The 16,519-nt window shown below is 44.8% G+C and overlaps 1 protein-coding gene across 4 annotated transcripts in view; it reads right to left on the reverse strand.

Moving 5' to 3' along the window:
• Window positions 1-247: 247 nt before the first annotated feature.
• Window positions 248-16,519, reverse strand: part of LOC124014213 (cytoplasmic polyadenylation element-binding protein 4-like) — a 39,626-nt gene continuing 23,354 nt past the window's right edge. The window contains exons 3-12 of one of the 4 annotated variants that reach the window (XR_006834985.1): window positions 16,047-16,137; window positions 13,315-13,365; window positions 11,475-11,498; window positions 10,245-10,415; window positions 9,044-9,133; window positions 8,671-8,789; window positions 7,896-8,010; window positions 7,357-7,538; window positions 1,947-5,944; window positions 248-1,827 (exon numbers count right to left, since the gene is read on the reverse strand). Coding sequence is in view for 3 of the 4 variants with exons in the window: in XM_046328991.1 (XP_046184947.1) it covers window positions 5,717-5,944; window positions 7,357-7,538; window positions 7,896-8,010; window positions 8,671-8,789; window positions 9,044-9,133; window positions 10,245-10,415; window positions 11,475-11,498; window positions 13,315-13,365; window positions 16,047-16,137 (1,071 nt within the window). In the remaining variant the exon portion in view is untranslated. Of the gene's footprint in view, window positions 5,945-7,356; window positions 7,539-7,895; window positions 8,011-8,670; window positions 8,790-9,043; window positions 9,134-10,244; window positions 10,416-11,474; window positions 11,499-13,314; window positions 13,366-16,046; window positions 16,138-16,519 lie in introns of all 4 variants that reach the window. The other 3 variants (XM_046328991.1, XM_046329004.1, XM_046329013.1) reach the window with 3 other exon arrangements.

Genomic DNA, 16,519 nt, shown 5'->3' on the forward strand with positions numbered 1-16,519 from the left:
ATTATCGAAAGCTGCTTGTGGTCAGCATTTCAACTCCCTGTCTCACGCTCTTTCTCACACACAGCCTAACGTACAGAACTCATCGTGACCTTATTGGCTTGTATGTAGTAAAGATATCTGAATTCATTTGGAGGTTTTATGAGCCAGGGCCCAACAATGGCTGCTGCCTAGCTTTGTGAAAGCAGCAACCGATAGACCGCTACAGAAAACGGACTGTTACAATCCAGACCAAAATAAACAGACAATGGGCCTTATCACAGTTAAGTTTTATTCATTCAACATTTCACATTACAAATATTTCAAAATGATGCACTGTTATAAATAGTTGGCTGCAAACAATTAAATAACAGAATTGTATTTTTCGTTTCACTAGCACTGCTACAGACCAACTCCTAGAAATATGGACATTTTGTATTACATAACTTAATTAGAAAGGAAAATACAAAAATAGGAACTTATAAAGTGAAATGACAATAGAAATTAAGGTGATATCTTAAGTAAAAAATGCTATTAATAAATACAACAACCTTCCCATACAGTTAAAAACTATTGAAATTTTGCCATTAAGTAACATCATTAACAGACAAATATTTAAATATTTATTTTCCTTCAGAAAATGTTAATCATATATTGTGGAGCACAATATAGCAATTAGTAAAAACTAGACACTTTAAAAGCTTCACCTCAAAAATATAACAAAAATCTGATCAAAATTATAAAAATTATACATTCCAATTAAAAATATACCAATAAACAGCTAAATACATTATTGACCTAATAATTACAATGCAATCACAGTAGCTTGAAATAAACAAATGAGCACAAAACCTTTAATGTTTTAAAAATAACTTCAATTATTTATATTAGTACAAATAGTTTGATTTCTTTTTCTTTTTTACAAACACCAGCATGAAAAGGATTACAATAACAGTAGAAAATGACTGAAAAACATATTAACGTCTTCTTTAAATGTCTGCAATTAAAAATGGCATTAAAGAATTACATTGCAAAGAGTCTTTATCTGGAAAAAAATAAAATAAAATGTATTGCACATAACAACTCGAAGTTAACTTGCAACATTTACCACATTCAAGTCTTAAAGTTCCCCTTCTTCCAAAACGGTTGAATTACCTCAACAGACAGTGGAGATGAGTTAACAAGTCTTTTCAACAGTGTCCTATAAGATGCTCAAGTCCTCCACTGCTAAAATAGATTTTAGAGTTAGTTTTTTTTCTTATTTTCTCATATTTTTTTCTTTGCATCCTGCAGAGGTCTGAGTATGGAGAAGGCAAAGATATCAACACGTGGGAGAGAAGTGAGGTGTGGGGGTGTCCTTAACAAATTAAAGTTGAGAAACATCTGGTGCACAACCACAACAATCAAATTCAATAGCTAATTCATGTACTTATCTTTTTTTCGTCATGCATGCTAAGGATTACAATAGGAGCTAGTTGGCAAGTTCAAGAATATATATTTTCAAATGTTAAAATATCTAAACACCAAACATCCATTCTTGTGATACGAGATCCAGCCGAAGCAAGAACCATAATTTGCATTATCCTTATAATAGTTATATTCCAGCTATGGAGAGGAAACCAAAAAGAGAAGTTACCATTTTCCCCAACTAGGATAGCCATTTTTTTTTAAACAATAACATTAAAATTTTAAATGACAACTTTGTCCTCGCCATGCTGTTAAGATCTGATTTTTGTGAAACATCTAGTGTATAAGGTCTAAGACCTTTAAGCAGTACACTGATCGTTCCTCTGCCGTTTCGGAAGTCGCGTCAATGCACGCACGCTACTTGGTTGTGAAGATTCCTCAGCACTGAAATGTAGAAAAAAGCATAACTGAAAATAATATATATCGAAATCACTACATTTTTTTCGTTAAATGAAAAGTATCCATATATGCAGATCTCTCAGTAACAAAAGTACAAAAGCTACCTTTCACAATGTGAAAAATTGAGGTATTGCAAAAAGGAGTTTTCCCCATTTGTGAAAAATGTGCCTAAAATGACTGTTGGGAAGAAAAAAGAAATATTTAGAAAAGTAGTGCATAAAATGTTTATATGTGCATGACAAAATAATTTAGCTAGAAAACACTGTACCAAAAATCAGCAGGCCATGTATAAAATAATCTTTTTTTCTCTCATTAACAGCAAATTCTTCAAAAAGTGTTTAACTCCTAAAATGTTTATCCACCACACCAGCAAGCTAAAGTCATGGTGCAGAAGAACACCAGCAAGCTAAAGTCCTGGTGCAGAACTGGTGCAGTAGAACACCAGCAAGCTGAAGTCCTGGTGCAGTAGCACACCAGCAAGCTAAAGTCATGGTGCAGAAGAACACCAGCAAGCTAAAGTCATGGTGCAGAACTGGTGCAGTAGAACACCAGCAAGCTAAGCTCCTGGTGCAGAACTGGTGCAGTAGAACACCAGCAAGCTAAAGTCCTTGTGCAGTAGAACACCAGCAAGCTAAAGTCATGGTGCATAACTGGTGCAGTAGAACACCAGCAAGCTAAAGTCATGTTGCAGAAGAACACCAGCAAGCTAAAGTCCTGGTGCAGAACTGGTGCAGTAGAACACCAGCAAGCTAAAGTCATGGTGCAGTAGAACACCAGCAAGCTAAAGTCATGGTGCATAACTGGTGCAGTAGAACACCAGCAAGCTAAAGTCATGTTGCAGAAGAACACCAGCAAGCTAAAGTCCTGGTGCAGAACTGGTGCAGTAGAACACCAGCAAGCTAAAGTCATGGTGCAGTAGAACACCAGCAAGCTAAAGTCCTGGTGCAGAACTGGTGCAGTAGAACACCAGCAAGCTAAAGTCCTGGTGCAGTAGAACACCAGCAAGCTAAAGTACTGGTGCAGAAATGGTGCAGTAGAATACCAGCAAGCTAAAGTACTGGTGCAGAAATGGTGCAGTAGAATACCAGCAAGCTAAAGTCCTGGTGCAGAACTGGTGCAGTAGAACACCAGCAAGCTAAAGTCCTGGTGCAGAACTGGTACATTAGAACACCAGCAAGCTAAAGTCCTGGTGCAGAACTGGTGCAGTAGAACACCAGCAAGCTAAAGTCCTAGTGCAGTAGAACACCAGCAAGCTAAAGTCCTGGTGCAGTAGAACACCAGCAAGCTAAAGTCCTGGTGCAGAACTGGTGCAGTAGAACACCAGCAAGCTAAAGTCCTGGTGCAGTAGAACACCAGCAAGCTAAAGTCCTGGTGCAGAACTGGTACATTAGAACACCAGCAAGCTAAAGTCCTGGTGCAGAACTGGTGCAGTAGAACACCAGCAAGCTAAAGTCATGGTGCAGTAGAACACCAGCAAGCTAAAGTCATGGTGCAGTTGAACACCAGCCAGCTAAAGTCATGGTGCAGTAGAACACCAGCAAGCTAAAGTCATGGTGCAGAACTGGTGCAGTAGAACACCAGCAAGCTAAAGTCTTGGTGCAGAACTGGTGCAGTAGAACACCAGCAAGCTAAAGTCATGGTGCAGTAGAACACCAGCAAGCTAAAGTCATGGTGCAGAACTGGTGCAGTAGAACACCAGCAAGCTAAAGTCTTGGTGCAGAACTGGTGCAGTAGAACACCAGCAAGCTAAAGTCATGGTGCAGTAGAACACCAGCAAGCTAAAGTCATGGTGCAGAACTGGTGCAGTAGAACACCAGCAAGCTAAAGTCTTGGTGCAGAACTGGTGCAGTAGAACACCAGCAAGCTAAAGTCATGGTGCAGTAGAACACCAGCAAGCTAAAGTCATGGTGCAGTAGAACACCAGCAAGCTAAAGTCTTGGTGCAGAACTGGTGCAGTAGAACACCAGCAAGCTAAAGTCATGGTGCAGTAGAACACCAGCAAGACAACACAAGGATACGGTTTTCACTAGTGTGTTAAATTCTATTTCAGCACTCCCTCCCTGACATATTAAAACTCTAGTAGATTCAGATACTGTATGACTATAATAACCAAACCAAATGTGAGCCTTTGTTTAGCTTTTTGTGTTCATTTCCCCAAACCTGTTGCAGACCTATTCACGTTACACAACTGCCTAGCAACAAACATCTCTATTTTGACCTTTGGAAATGAGAGGATTGACTGGTGAAAAAGCCTGGGTGTCTGTAAACTGAATAAATCCAGTTGTTTTCACTAGTGTTTTCCTGGATTTTGACTGCACTGTTATCTATTCAAGGCCAATCTTTGGTTTGCTGTAGTCCATCTGGTCTTCGTAAGAAAAATAGTAAAAGAATAATGAACTCAGAAAAACTGAAATGAAATACTGTATTACTGCACTACTGCACAGGTGACTTTGGTTCCCTAAAGCATCTAGGTATAACCTCTTTATTGCAGTCTTGTTTGAGTGAGTGAACTGCATTGTGGGACGTACGTAGTAGAGCACATCGCATGGACTATCTTCATTTATGCTTAGAACACTGGCTGAGTTAGCTGGGCTGGCACAGGAAGAGAGGTCTGCAGGTCTAATAACTGCATCCTCCTCTAGATGGAAATGTGTTGATGACAAGCCTGGCTTTTGTAATTCATTTCTCTTTTTGAGGGGGGTTAAAAACAGAATACGGTTGTGAATAAAGGATTAGGAGATTTGCACCAACGCAATAATAATAATAATATTACACGAAAAGCAGGGCTTTCTGCTCACGTGCAGCCCTGATGACAACTAGGCATTAGCCTCTCCTCTCCTAGCTAGCATGGCCTCAGACACAGAGGGGGGGGGGGTCACTTATCTCTATACGGGCCAGCGCTGAGGGTCTCAGGGACCTACAATGCCATACATTCCCCAATAAAATGCTATGTTCATTCTTAGTACAACCTTGGGTCAGATTACAAAAATAAAGAAGTGACAAAGCAGCGTCTATAAAAATGTGTCTTTTTGCTGAAGCCGTTTCCCTTTGATTGTGGTCTTAAGGGAAGAGGGATACCAGCTTACCTTCTTTAACTTATTCATCACATTAGCAGCTAAGCTTGAGGTATTAGTTTTTGCATGTCAAAATGGAGATCAAACCAGAACGCCTGTTGTGAAATGGATCTTGTCAAGTAACATCAAATATTAGCATGGTCTCAAAAAAAAATATTCAAACATCTGATCTGGGAAATAATCCACGTTTCTGTACTTGTTTCTTTTTCAAACCAATTGAGATTAAGCTTTGGTTAACTACTGAGACTTTATATTCTGCACTCTAAAATAAAGAAATAAGTGCACTCTTCTTTAGCAACACCTTTGCTATTAACATCTGCTCTGGAGCCTATTGGATGAACATCTGCTCTGGAGCCTATTGGATGAACATCTGCTCTGTAGCCTATTGGATGAAAATTTGAACTGAACATACTGCTTTGAAGTTGATGGTCAATGACACGCCAATTGGATAGTAAGGTGACAATTGAAAGCCTAATCTTTTCAAATTCTGCTCTAATAAAAGATAAAAGCAACTGAAGAAAGTCAAGAGAATGGGATACACATGGGATACACATGGGATACACATGGGATACACATGGGATACACATGGGATACACATGGGATACACATGGGATACACATGGGATACACATTTTCTTTTCCTTTCTTGACATATCTCCTCATCTTTAAAAAAAATATTAATTTAAAAATAAACTTCTTTTTTTCTCCCAAATTAGAGTTAAAAAGGAACCAGCAACAGAAAAGTGCATTTATTTGTACAATGATTTTGCGACTCCTACTCCCCCCTCTCCCCTCTGCCTCTCAGTTCCAGCGGAAGGAGATGTGCCTAGGCCGGTCCCCTCCCTCCTTGACCAGTGGCTTGTGGAACTCCCGACCAGCGCGTGAGTGGATGGCCGCCCAGCAGTATTCACAGTAATACTGGAGACAGGTGACGTTGGCGCAGAAGAAAGGGGCAAACTTGCCCCCGCACCGAGTTCCCTGACACTCATCACACAACTGGTCGTCCAAGACGTATGGCTTCACTTCCACCTAGGGGGGGGGGGGGGGGCAGACAGAGAGAGAGACGGGGACGGAGGGGGGACCCAGAGAGAGGAGAGAGGACCCAGAGGGGGGGGACCCAGAGAGAGACGGGGGGGAAGGACCCAGAGAGAGACGGGGGGACCCAGAGAGAGACACCCAGGGGGGGGGGCCCAGAGAGAGACGGGGGGCCCAGAGAGAGGGGGACGGGGGGGGGGACCCAGAGAGAGACGGGGGGGGACCCAGAGAGAGACGGGGGGGGACCCAGAGAGAGGGGGGGGACGGGGGGAGGACCCAGAGAGAGACGGGGGGAGGACCCAGAGAGAGACGGGGGGACCCAGAGAGAGACGGGGGGGACCCAGAGAGAGACGGGGGGAGGACCCAGAGAGAGACGGGGGGGACCCAGACCCAGAGAGAGACGAGAGAGACGGGGGGGAGGACCCAGGGGGACCCAGAGAGAGACGGGGGGAGGACCCAGAGACCCAGAGAGAGACGGGGGGGGACCCAGGGGGGGACCCAGAGAGAGACGACGGGGGGGGGGGAGGACCCAGAGAGAGACGGGGGGGGGGGAGGACCCAGAGAGAGACGGGGGGAGGACCCAGAGAGAGACGGGGAGGACCCAGAGAGAGACGGGGGGGGGGGGACCCAGAGAGAGACGGGGGGAGGACCCAGAGAGAGACGGGGGGAGGACCCAGAGAGAGAGACGGGGGGGGGGACCCAGAGAGAGACGGGGGGAGGACCCAGAGAGAGACGGGGGGAGGACCCAGAGAGAGACGGGGGGAGGACCCAGAGAGAGACGGGGGGAGGACCCAGAGAGAGATGGGGGGGAGGACCCAGAGAGAGATGGGGGGAGAGAGACGGGGGGGACCCAGAGAGAGACGGGGGGGAGGACCCAGAGAGAGATGGGGGGAGGACCAGAGAGAGACCGGGAGAAATAAAACCATCTATCAGACATGCAGTAAAGAATAGAGCTAGGATGAATACATCTTACATTAATTAACGTACTGTATCTAAAGATTTAACACAACACATAATTGCATTGACAATTACATTCCAATTAGGACAATGGTCTCCAATAAACATTCTAAAGTCAGAATCAAAGTAGAGACGTGATTGGTTGGTACGTTCATTATCAATTATTCAAGTTGGACTGATTGTGGCTGAGTGAATTAGCATAATTCTTCTGCAGGTGGCAGCTGGTTAAATGTCTGCGCGACAGTAATTTCTTATCTGTCCTCGTATGACCCAGTCAAAATACCCCAAATTGTTTTACCTTCATCTATAAAACCATTACAATAAATAACAAATTGTCCTTTTAAAAATGTACAAGACAGGAGATAGGAGCCTTTTATGTGTTCGGTACAACATTTCTGTGTATTTGTGTAATGCTGTATTAGCCTGAGAAAGAGAGGGCCTTCACTAACCCGTTTATCGATTTCTCCATGCTGCAGCTGGACAAAACGAGCGCTGATAGCAGCGATGTAGCTCTGCTGATTGGAGAAGGCGACCCGCCCTGCTCCCTTGGGGTACTTGAGCTCCGGGTCTGTGTCGATGCCTGCATAGCACACGCCTCCATACAGCCTGTCCATGATCATAGCCAGCTCCACTGTGGACGGAGGGAAACAGGTTGCAGGTGGCACAATGCCAGGGTGCAGCCTTGTACACTTCATGTAACACTCGCAGCTTGGTCATCATGTTCCAAATAGCTTCCATTTTCATTATGAGTTGCTACCAATTCCCTTCTCCTCCATTACATACTGTGCATGCTGATGTGATGAAATGCAGCACTAATCTAACAGGTTTTAATACACCGTTGAGGATACAGGTCTGTGTCCCAAATGTCCTATGGGCCCTTGTCAAAAGGTAGTGCCCAATATAGGGAATAGAATGCCATTTGGGATGCACACTAGGACTAAAGTGCCAATGGAAACGGTGCTTTAGCTGACTAGGGTCAAAAGGTTACCTGCACGGAGAGGGCGTGGCACCCCACCCACAAAGATGGTCTTCCTGGGGTCCAGAGGCTGGGAGCCGTCCATCACAAAGTCACTGTCGTTCAGGTTCCAGGGACGGATCTGGACCTGTCACACACAGAGAGACATGTTACACGCCGCGTCTCGACGTCGGCCATGTTATGCCTCGACGTCGGCCATGTTATGCCTCGACGTCGGCCATGTTATGCCTCGACGTCGGCCATGTTATGCCTCGACGTCGGCCATGTTATGCCTCGACGTCGGCCATGTTATGCCTCGACGTCGGCCATGTTATGCCTCGACGTCGGCCATGTTATGCCTCGACGTCGGCCATGTTATGCCTCGACGTCGGCCATGTTATGCCTCGACGTCGGCCATGTTATGCCTGTAACGATGCAAAGCCAATTCTATAGAGAGGGCAGCTCCTTGCGTATTTACTTGGTCTGCCACTAATCGAATGGACTCGCAAACATGAACCAGTACAATTCTCGGGTGTATTAATTACAGAAACACCTTACCGTTTAAGAACCAAACGGAATCAAATTTAACAAAACGGAGAGTGACCTACCCAAATTTGTCCAATAGAAACTCTCGTTTGCATTTCCCCTTTTGGAAGTAAACCATTTGTTGCGAAACGTTTTGCAACAGACTAAATGTTTCACAACATAATCGCCGTAATGAATACACCCCTGCTGCATCTTGAGCTCTTTCATAATAAGAGTTAAAGAAGGGAGCAGATGGATGATGGTGATGGCACAATCCACTCACCGGCTTGTCTTTGATGGTGGGGCTAGACACACACAGGTAGAGCTTGCCATCCTCTTCAATACAGGCTTCAATCAGGGCCTGCACAGAGCTCTCATCCTGGAACAGCAGGAAGGCATAACCTACAGGACAAAACAGACACCACTTAAACCGCCTGCACAGAACCATGTCACAGAGACCACTACTTAACTCTGATCTCTACCGTTTCATTCGTTGTCTGTTGCCGGAAATGACAGCCAATGTTATGACCGCTCTGCTCACACCTTTGTTTTTAACAAATCAAACTATTAAGACTTCAATAATAAACTCTGATAACCCATTTTGATGACAATGCTGCATGTGGCTGACAAAAGGGCAGACTTGTCACGTGACTCACCTTTCGGGGGGAAGTAAGATTTGCTCTCTGCCTTGTGAGGCCAGTCCACAAAGAGGTGTCCAAAGCGACGGAAACTTGCAGTTATTTCATCTAAAAGTGAAAAAGCAAACAAAAAACATTCAACAATTGCCTCACAGCAGTTGTACTGTGATAAGGTGTGTGTCATCAAATGACTGTTCTTAGTGGGCTCTACCAGAGGGAGTCCCTGGTAACATTAGTGGGCTCTACCAGAGGGAGTCCCTGGTAACATTAGTGGGCTCTATCAGAGGGAGGTCCTGGTAACATTAGTGGGCTCTATCAGAGGGAGTCCCTGGTACATTAGTGGGCTCTACCAGAGGGAGTCCCTGGTACATTAGTGGGCTCTACCAGAGGGAGTCCCTGGTACATTAGTGGGCTCTACTAGTCCCTGGTACATTAGTGGGCTCTACCAGAGGGAGTCCCTGGTAACATTAGTGGGCTCTACCAGAGGGAGTTCCTGGTAACATTAGTGGGCTCTACCAGAGGGAGTTCCTGGTAACATTAGTGGGCTCTACCAGAGGGAGTCCCTGGTACATTAGTGGGCTCTACCAGAGGGAGTCCCTGGTAACATTAGTGGGCTCTACCAGAGGGAGTTCCTGGTAACATTAGTGGGCTCTACCAGAGGGAGTTCCTGGTAACATTAGTGGGCTCTACCAGAGGGAGTTCCTGGTAATATTAGTGGGCTCTACCCGAGGGAGTCCCTGGTACATTAGTGGGCTCTACCAGAGAGAGTCCCTGGTACATTAGTGGGCTCTACCAGAGGGAGTTCCTGGTAACGTTAAACAGGGAGATTAAAGCAGAGCAGATGGTAGCCTCAGCTGTTCTCTAGTCTTCTGCCAGCAACACTGATCACACCTGAGAGATGTCCTACACTACTTATAACAGAATGTACTAGAACTATGCCTATTCGCGAGCCAAAGCCCTCAGGAAGCGGAAACTAAATAACACAAGACTTGCTATGGTAGAGCAGTGCTGCTTGGTGAAAGTCTACGGCCGAAATTGGTCACAGAGGGACTGGCCTTCAACATCAGTCATGTAAACCTGTGACTACTGGCCATGAAAATATCCACATTGTAGACCTCCACCTGATCAACCAGTTGTTCAGCCCAGTCAAAGCATCACCATAGCGTGGTCACAGAACCTCCGCCTGTGTGAACGTGGTCTGCAGTGTTGTAAAGGTTACCTTCATCAATATCTGGCGGGAGGCCACCGACAAAGACCTTGCGGGAGTAACGCTCAACACGCTCCCCATTCTGGTGGGGGAAACAGTGGGGCGAGCCAAGGCCAGGCAGGCTCTGCTCACCACGCTCGTCGTCAGGGAAACCATCCTCCATGGGGAACAGGGAAGAGTGACCTGAGGAGAGGGCGTGAGAGAGGAGAAAGGAGGGAAGAGGGGACGAGGAGAGAGAGAGGAGACAAGTCAGTCAATGACAGATTGCATAAAGATGTAACACAATGGATACTTTTTAATTAATTACTTAGGTGTATCAACATGAATGCTATTACATGGTTAAGTATTGTATTGTCAAGCAATACTAGCTATAACAATGTCTATTTTACAGTAATTCACCTGACTCATTGACTGCCAGAGACAGTGCTTACATTAAGGACTTCTACAAGCAGCCCTCCTCTCATGTTTGAGAGGTACTGAGCCAGGGATACCTCTCTCTCCCTCCTCCACCAGCCATCCCCATATCAGCTCACTTGGCTACTCGCTCAGCTGGGTGGGTGAGCGTGCGCACACACACACACACACACACACACACACACACACACACACACACACACACACACACACACACACACACACACACACACACACACACACACACACACACACACACGCACGCACAGCTAAGCCTATGGCAGCAGCAGAGGCTAAATATTGTTCCCGCCCTATGTCCTGGAGGTTAAGCCACCCCAGCCATATTCCTGACCAAGTGACAGAAAACAGAGACGAGCAGCTTTATGACCAATTATGTAAGAGAGTTAGCCCTGAGTCTGTACACTGTGTGTGTGTGTGTGTGTGTGTGTGTGTGTGTGTGTGTGTGTGTGTGTGTGTGTGTGTGTGTGTGTGTGTGTGTGTGTGTGTGTGTGTGTGTGTGTGTGTGTGTGTGTGTGTGTGTGTGTGTGTGTGTGTGTGTGTGTGTGTGTGTGTGTGTGTGTGTGTGTGTGTGTGTGTGTGTGTGTGTGTGTGTGTGTGTGTGTGTGTGTGACCACACCACAAACAAAAGCTCTTAGAGCTGAAAACCCCCAAAACAACATGCCAGATCAAACAAATAGACCAACAACAAACCACAACATCTACATGCAAACACATACTGTCCCCGTTCAGAAATACTGGACATGGACGCAAAAGACAGGGTCTTTCTATGCCAGTTTGAGGCGAAAAATAAAATAAAATTCTGTTTACCTCGTCTCCTCCCATAATTCCTTGCTGCATGTAAAATACCAAAATAACACCAACAGTGACCAGGAATGACAGATATTATCCATTCTTTCATTCACAACATATGCCCTCTCCTTCTCAGTCACATCCTCCATGTGATTGGGTCTACGTTGCCTCCTCAGTGCTCCAGGTTACGTGGCAGACAGATGAGCTTGTATTGAACATTCACCCATGATTTCACAGTTTATTATTGTGGCTTTTTCTTATACCTTGTTGTTGTGATTGTTATTGATTACTCCATTGGTGAGCTGTCAAGAAAGGCATTTCACTGTACTTGTGCATGTGACATTAAAACTTGGTTTCCTGTGCAGTCACGTCTATACACGTCTGCGGGCATACTCATGAGGATCGCAGACACACTCTCCCTTCCTAGGCCAGATAGAGAGAAGGTCTTTAGGAGGTCAGTGGAGGGTGGTTATACACACACTCTCTGGTGTGTGTTCTACAGAGTAACGATCAGCTGGTGTGACTGCCTCTCTAAGACTGGTAGTACCCTCTGAACGGCATCCATGCAGAACCACCATCTGTCCTGTTGGACCAATATAACACTATGAGGCTCAAGGAGAGAGTCCATGGTGAATCACCATGTTGGACCAATATAACACTATGAGGCTCAAGGAGAGAGTCCATGGTGAATCACCATGTTGGACCAATATAACACTATGAGGCTCAAGGAGAGAGTCCATGGTGGATCACCATGTTGGACCAATACAACACTATGAGGCTCAAGGAGAGAGTCCATGGTGGATCACCATGTTGGACCAATATAACACTATGAGGCTCAAGGAGAGAGTCCATGGTGGATCACCATGTTGGACCAATACAACACTATGAGGCTCAAGGAGAGAGTCCATGGTGGATCCCATGTTGGACCAATATAACACTATGAGGCTCAAGGAGAGAGTCCATGGTGGATCACCATGTTGGACCAATATAATACTATGAGGCTCAAGGAGAGAGTCCATGGTGGATCACCATGTTGGACCAATACAACACTATGAGGCTCAAGGAGAGAGTCCATGGTGGATCACTGAGCTTTCAGTTGCATTTCGGCTTATGCATATCAAACTGCAGTTGAGGAAGCTGTAGCTAAAGAGATTAGATTTAGTCTACCTTTGTAGCTACAACTAGCCCACAGTATTCGTGTCTGCATAGAGGAAAGAAGTGAATCACGCACTGATTCAATATAAAGAACTATAACAGGAAATGTCACAGAATATTAAAGGAAATACGCAACACAACATATTGAGAAATGGTTAAACTAACATCTCTAGGCAATAGGTTTTATTCTAAAAAAATAAAATAATTTAAGGACACAAATACTAGGAGCTTAGTTCCTTCACTGCACAGGCAAAAGAGATCTGCCGACTGAATGCAAATGGGATAGATACACTGCCTTAGGCGAGGGATTACACAACGCTAAAACGTGTTTAGCTATGCAATTTCAAATGAACTAATGAATCTATATTACTAAATCCTTATTTATTAAATCCACATAAACCATTAAAGAACTAATGGAATAAGAATAGTGGAACACAGAAGGAAATCCACATAAACCATTAAAGAACTAATGGAATAAGAATAGTGGAACACAGAAGGAAATCCACATAAACCATTAAAGAATTAATGGAATAAGAATAGTGGAACACAGAAGGAAATCCACACTGATGCCTCAAGAGCATGTTAAGTACAAACATGGTGCTGCGAATCTTGTCGACTATGTTACCAAATGGTTTGATTCACCTTCCATCCATTAGCATGGGTTGAGCATGCAGAGCACTAGTGTTAAACCCTTTTTACGTACCATTTATGGGCAGAGGACTTTCTCCCCCTGGATGGGTGAATCCTAGGCGACCTAGAGAGCGGATTGTACACCGTTAAGAGATTGTCACAACCAAACACACAAAACAAGCCCTAGTTACATTAGCCCACATCATCTATCTCTCAGCCGCCTGCTCGCTGGCACATTCCCTGTTCCTACCGACCTCCTGCCAAATGCACTTGAGAGTTGAACTGTGCCATGCTGGGGTGCCTTGGTGGAGGGGATGAGAGGAAAACTAATAGTAAACCCATTGGGACTGGAGTGGACTAGTGTAGGGTTTCCCAGACCTTTCATCGGGCCACCCACCAGACGTTTCACATTTTGATTTAAAAAAGAAACTGGCACTCCTGATTCAATTAGTCAACTAATCATCAAGCCTTTGACTAATTGAAACAGGTGTGCCAGTTTAGGGTTGAAACAAAAAATGTGGAACATTTGGGGGGGCCCAGAGGAGAGGGTTGGTAGAGTGTTCAGTGATTGGTATGTTCCGTCGCACAAATTCTCCAAGCCCCTCCCCCGCGCCTATTAAATCACAGAGCGCGAGAGAGCGAGAGAGAACGAGAGAGAGCGAGAGAGAGCGCGAGAGAGCGCGAGAGAGCGAGCGAGAGAGAGCGAGAGAGCGAGAGAGAGCGAGAGCGAGAGAGAGCGAGAGAGAGCGAGAGAGAGCGAGAGAGAGCGCGAGAGAGAGAGAGAGCGAGAGAGAGCGAGAGAGAGCGAGAGAGAGCGCGAGAGAGCGAGAGAGAGCGAGAGAGAGCGAGAGAGGACCGGCTCAGTAGTCAGTGGTGACACAGAGTACTCTTTTCAGTCAACAGAGGACACTGCTGGAATCGATTCAAAGCCACTTCTACAGTCGATATCCCCCTCCTTCCTTTTCATCTGTTCTGCAGAGCAGCGGGGTTCATGTTTGAGGGTCAGGTCATTATTTTCAATTAGGGGTAGGGGTGCTGCTTGGTACCCTTAGAGCTCACCCCAGTAGGGACAGCACAAAGTGGGAGCAGTAAACCCTTCATCTGTGTGGATCTTTGTAATGTAGGAACACGTTACCCTGGAGACAGTGGCGAGATGGAATGATGCCTCATAATGATGTTTTCCTCTGCATCTCTAACCCTCTGTAGCTGGCACGAGGCACTGGGAGAGTCAAGGCACTAAATCAGCTCAAACTAGACTGAGAACAACAACTCATCACTTCAGGCTCTTCGCCTCTCAGATGTTCGCTAAAGTTGTGTTTCACTGTGGTGTAACTGAATACAGAGGTGTAAAAGGAATAAATGCATACGCAAGCTATGGGGGCAGTTAAATAGAAACGCCACCCAGGCTACTCCCTCTAATTAAATCTTCCCCAGACAAACACCAGTTGGAGTAGTAGTACAATAGGTCATCCTGACTGACAACAGGAACTTTCTGGTTTGGGACGTTTGCATCACAAACCAGATGGACAACAGATAGAGAGCGTTGTATTTACATTTCCCATAATACCATCCAATCAACAAACCCTTCACAATCTGCAGCTATGAAAACTCTAAAAAGGGACAAGTAACACCTCCCACGCCACCACCATAAAGTAGATTTTGCTCCAACTTTGACATTTTTGAAAACGTTTGAAATATTTATGAACAATAAGTCCAAATAAAACCAGTATGTAGACCCAGGGTACATCTCCTAACTTTGTTTGAGTTATTGATAAATCAGATGTTCCATGTCCATTTAAAACCTTTGCAAATCCACTAAACAATGGCCTACCAACTTGAAACTTTAAGGTCAAAAACATTACCATGACGAACCATGTTAAGTTTGGCATTGATATCGTAAAAAAATTAGGAAACGCTTAACAATTCACTTTTTTGACTGAGTACCACTAATGCTTAAAAAAAGAATTAAAAATCTTCATGGACTAAATCTAAGAGTCACTGCAAATTTGGTCTTTGGACTAAGTGAATACATATTAGCACATACACTAATGGGCTAAGATAGGCCAAAAATACTTCAGAAATCTTCTCATGAACCATAAATCAGATTATACCAAATCTGGAGTAATACTCAATGAATTAGCCTCTAATGAATTTGACAACGATTAGTTGCTGCATTCAAAGGCGGCCACGCTACCAACCTATAGCACTATATTTTACATGTCATTTAGCAGACACTCTTATCCAAAGTGATTTACAAGAGCAATTACAGATAAGTGCCTTGTTCAAGGGCACGTCAACAGATTATTCACCTAGTCGTCTCTGGGATTCAAACCAGCAACCTTTTGGTCAATGACCCAACGCTCTTAACCGCTAGGCTACCCAAGACCCACTAGACAAAACTCCACTTCCGTCATCCTTGTGGTATTGAGAGATAAACATGGTAATGATTTCACTGATACATGATATAATGCTTGCTTTGTTATCCAACGGAGCTTGTGTCCTTTCAGTCATCCTGTGAACCCCATTCATTGCTGCTTGCAGCAATATTTCTATTGGCACTCTCTGTAGAATAGCCTAGCCTAGCCTACATAAGCCTCCACTCTTCACTTTCTAGTCCACTCTAGTGCCACTGAAAGGAAAGCTCAAATCAGCAGTCGTCGGACATGGCTGTGGGGCAGCAGACAGACGCCCGTCCTAGATGACCTTGCAGCAGATTTGAAGGACAAAAGGTTTTTAGATATGGCCGCTATCATCAATATTGTGACCAGACATGCAATCCTGGTGGTTTTGTGATTGTTATCTTACCTTTCAGGGTATCTTGCTCAGCCCTCATGATGTCAATGAGAGAGTTCTCCAGGGAATGCATGTTGAAGCCATCAAAGGATCTGGTGCGCTCCTGTGTAAAAGAGAGATGAGAGGGCTGCTTTGAAAGTATGGAGCTGCCACTGCTTAAATGTTACTTTTTTGGGGGGGGGAGATCATCTTTAATATTATAGAGTGCCCCATGGTGGCAGTGGGGTTATGGTATGGGCAGGCATAAGCGTCGGGCAACGAACACAATTGCATTGTATCGATGGCAACTTGAATGCACAGAGATACCATGACGAGATCCTGAGGTCCATTTGTGTGTTAAGGTATCTATGACTTACAGATGCATGTCTGCATTCCCAGTCATGTGAAATCCATAGATTAGGGCCTATTTTTTTTTGAATCTATGAAATTGTTGCATGTTGCATTTATATTTTTGTTCAGTATACTTTGCACTGTATTTATAGAGG

This window comes from Oncorhynchus gorbuscha, linkage group LG02, assembly GCF_021184085.1.
Source record: "Oncorhynchus gorbuscha isolate QuinsamMale2020 ecotype Even-year linkage group LG02, OgorEven_v1.0, whole genome shotgun sequence".
In the NCBI taxonomy this organism is placed as follows: Eukaryota; Metazoa; Chordata; class Actinopteri; order Salmoniformes; family Salmonidae; genus Oncorhynchus; species Oncorhynchus gorbuscha.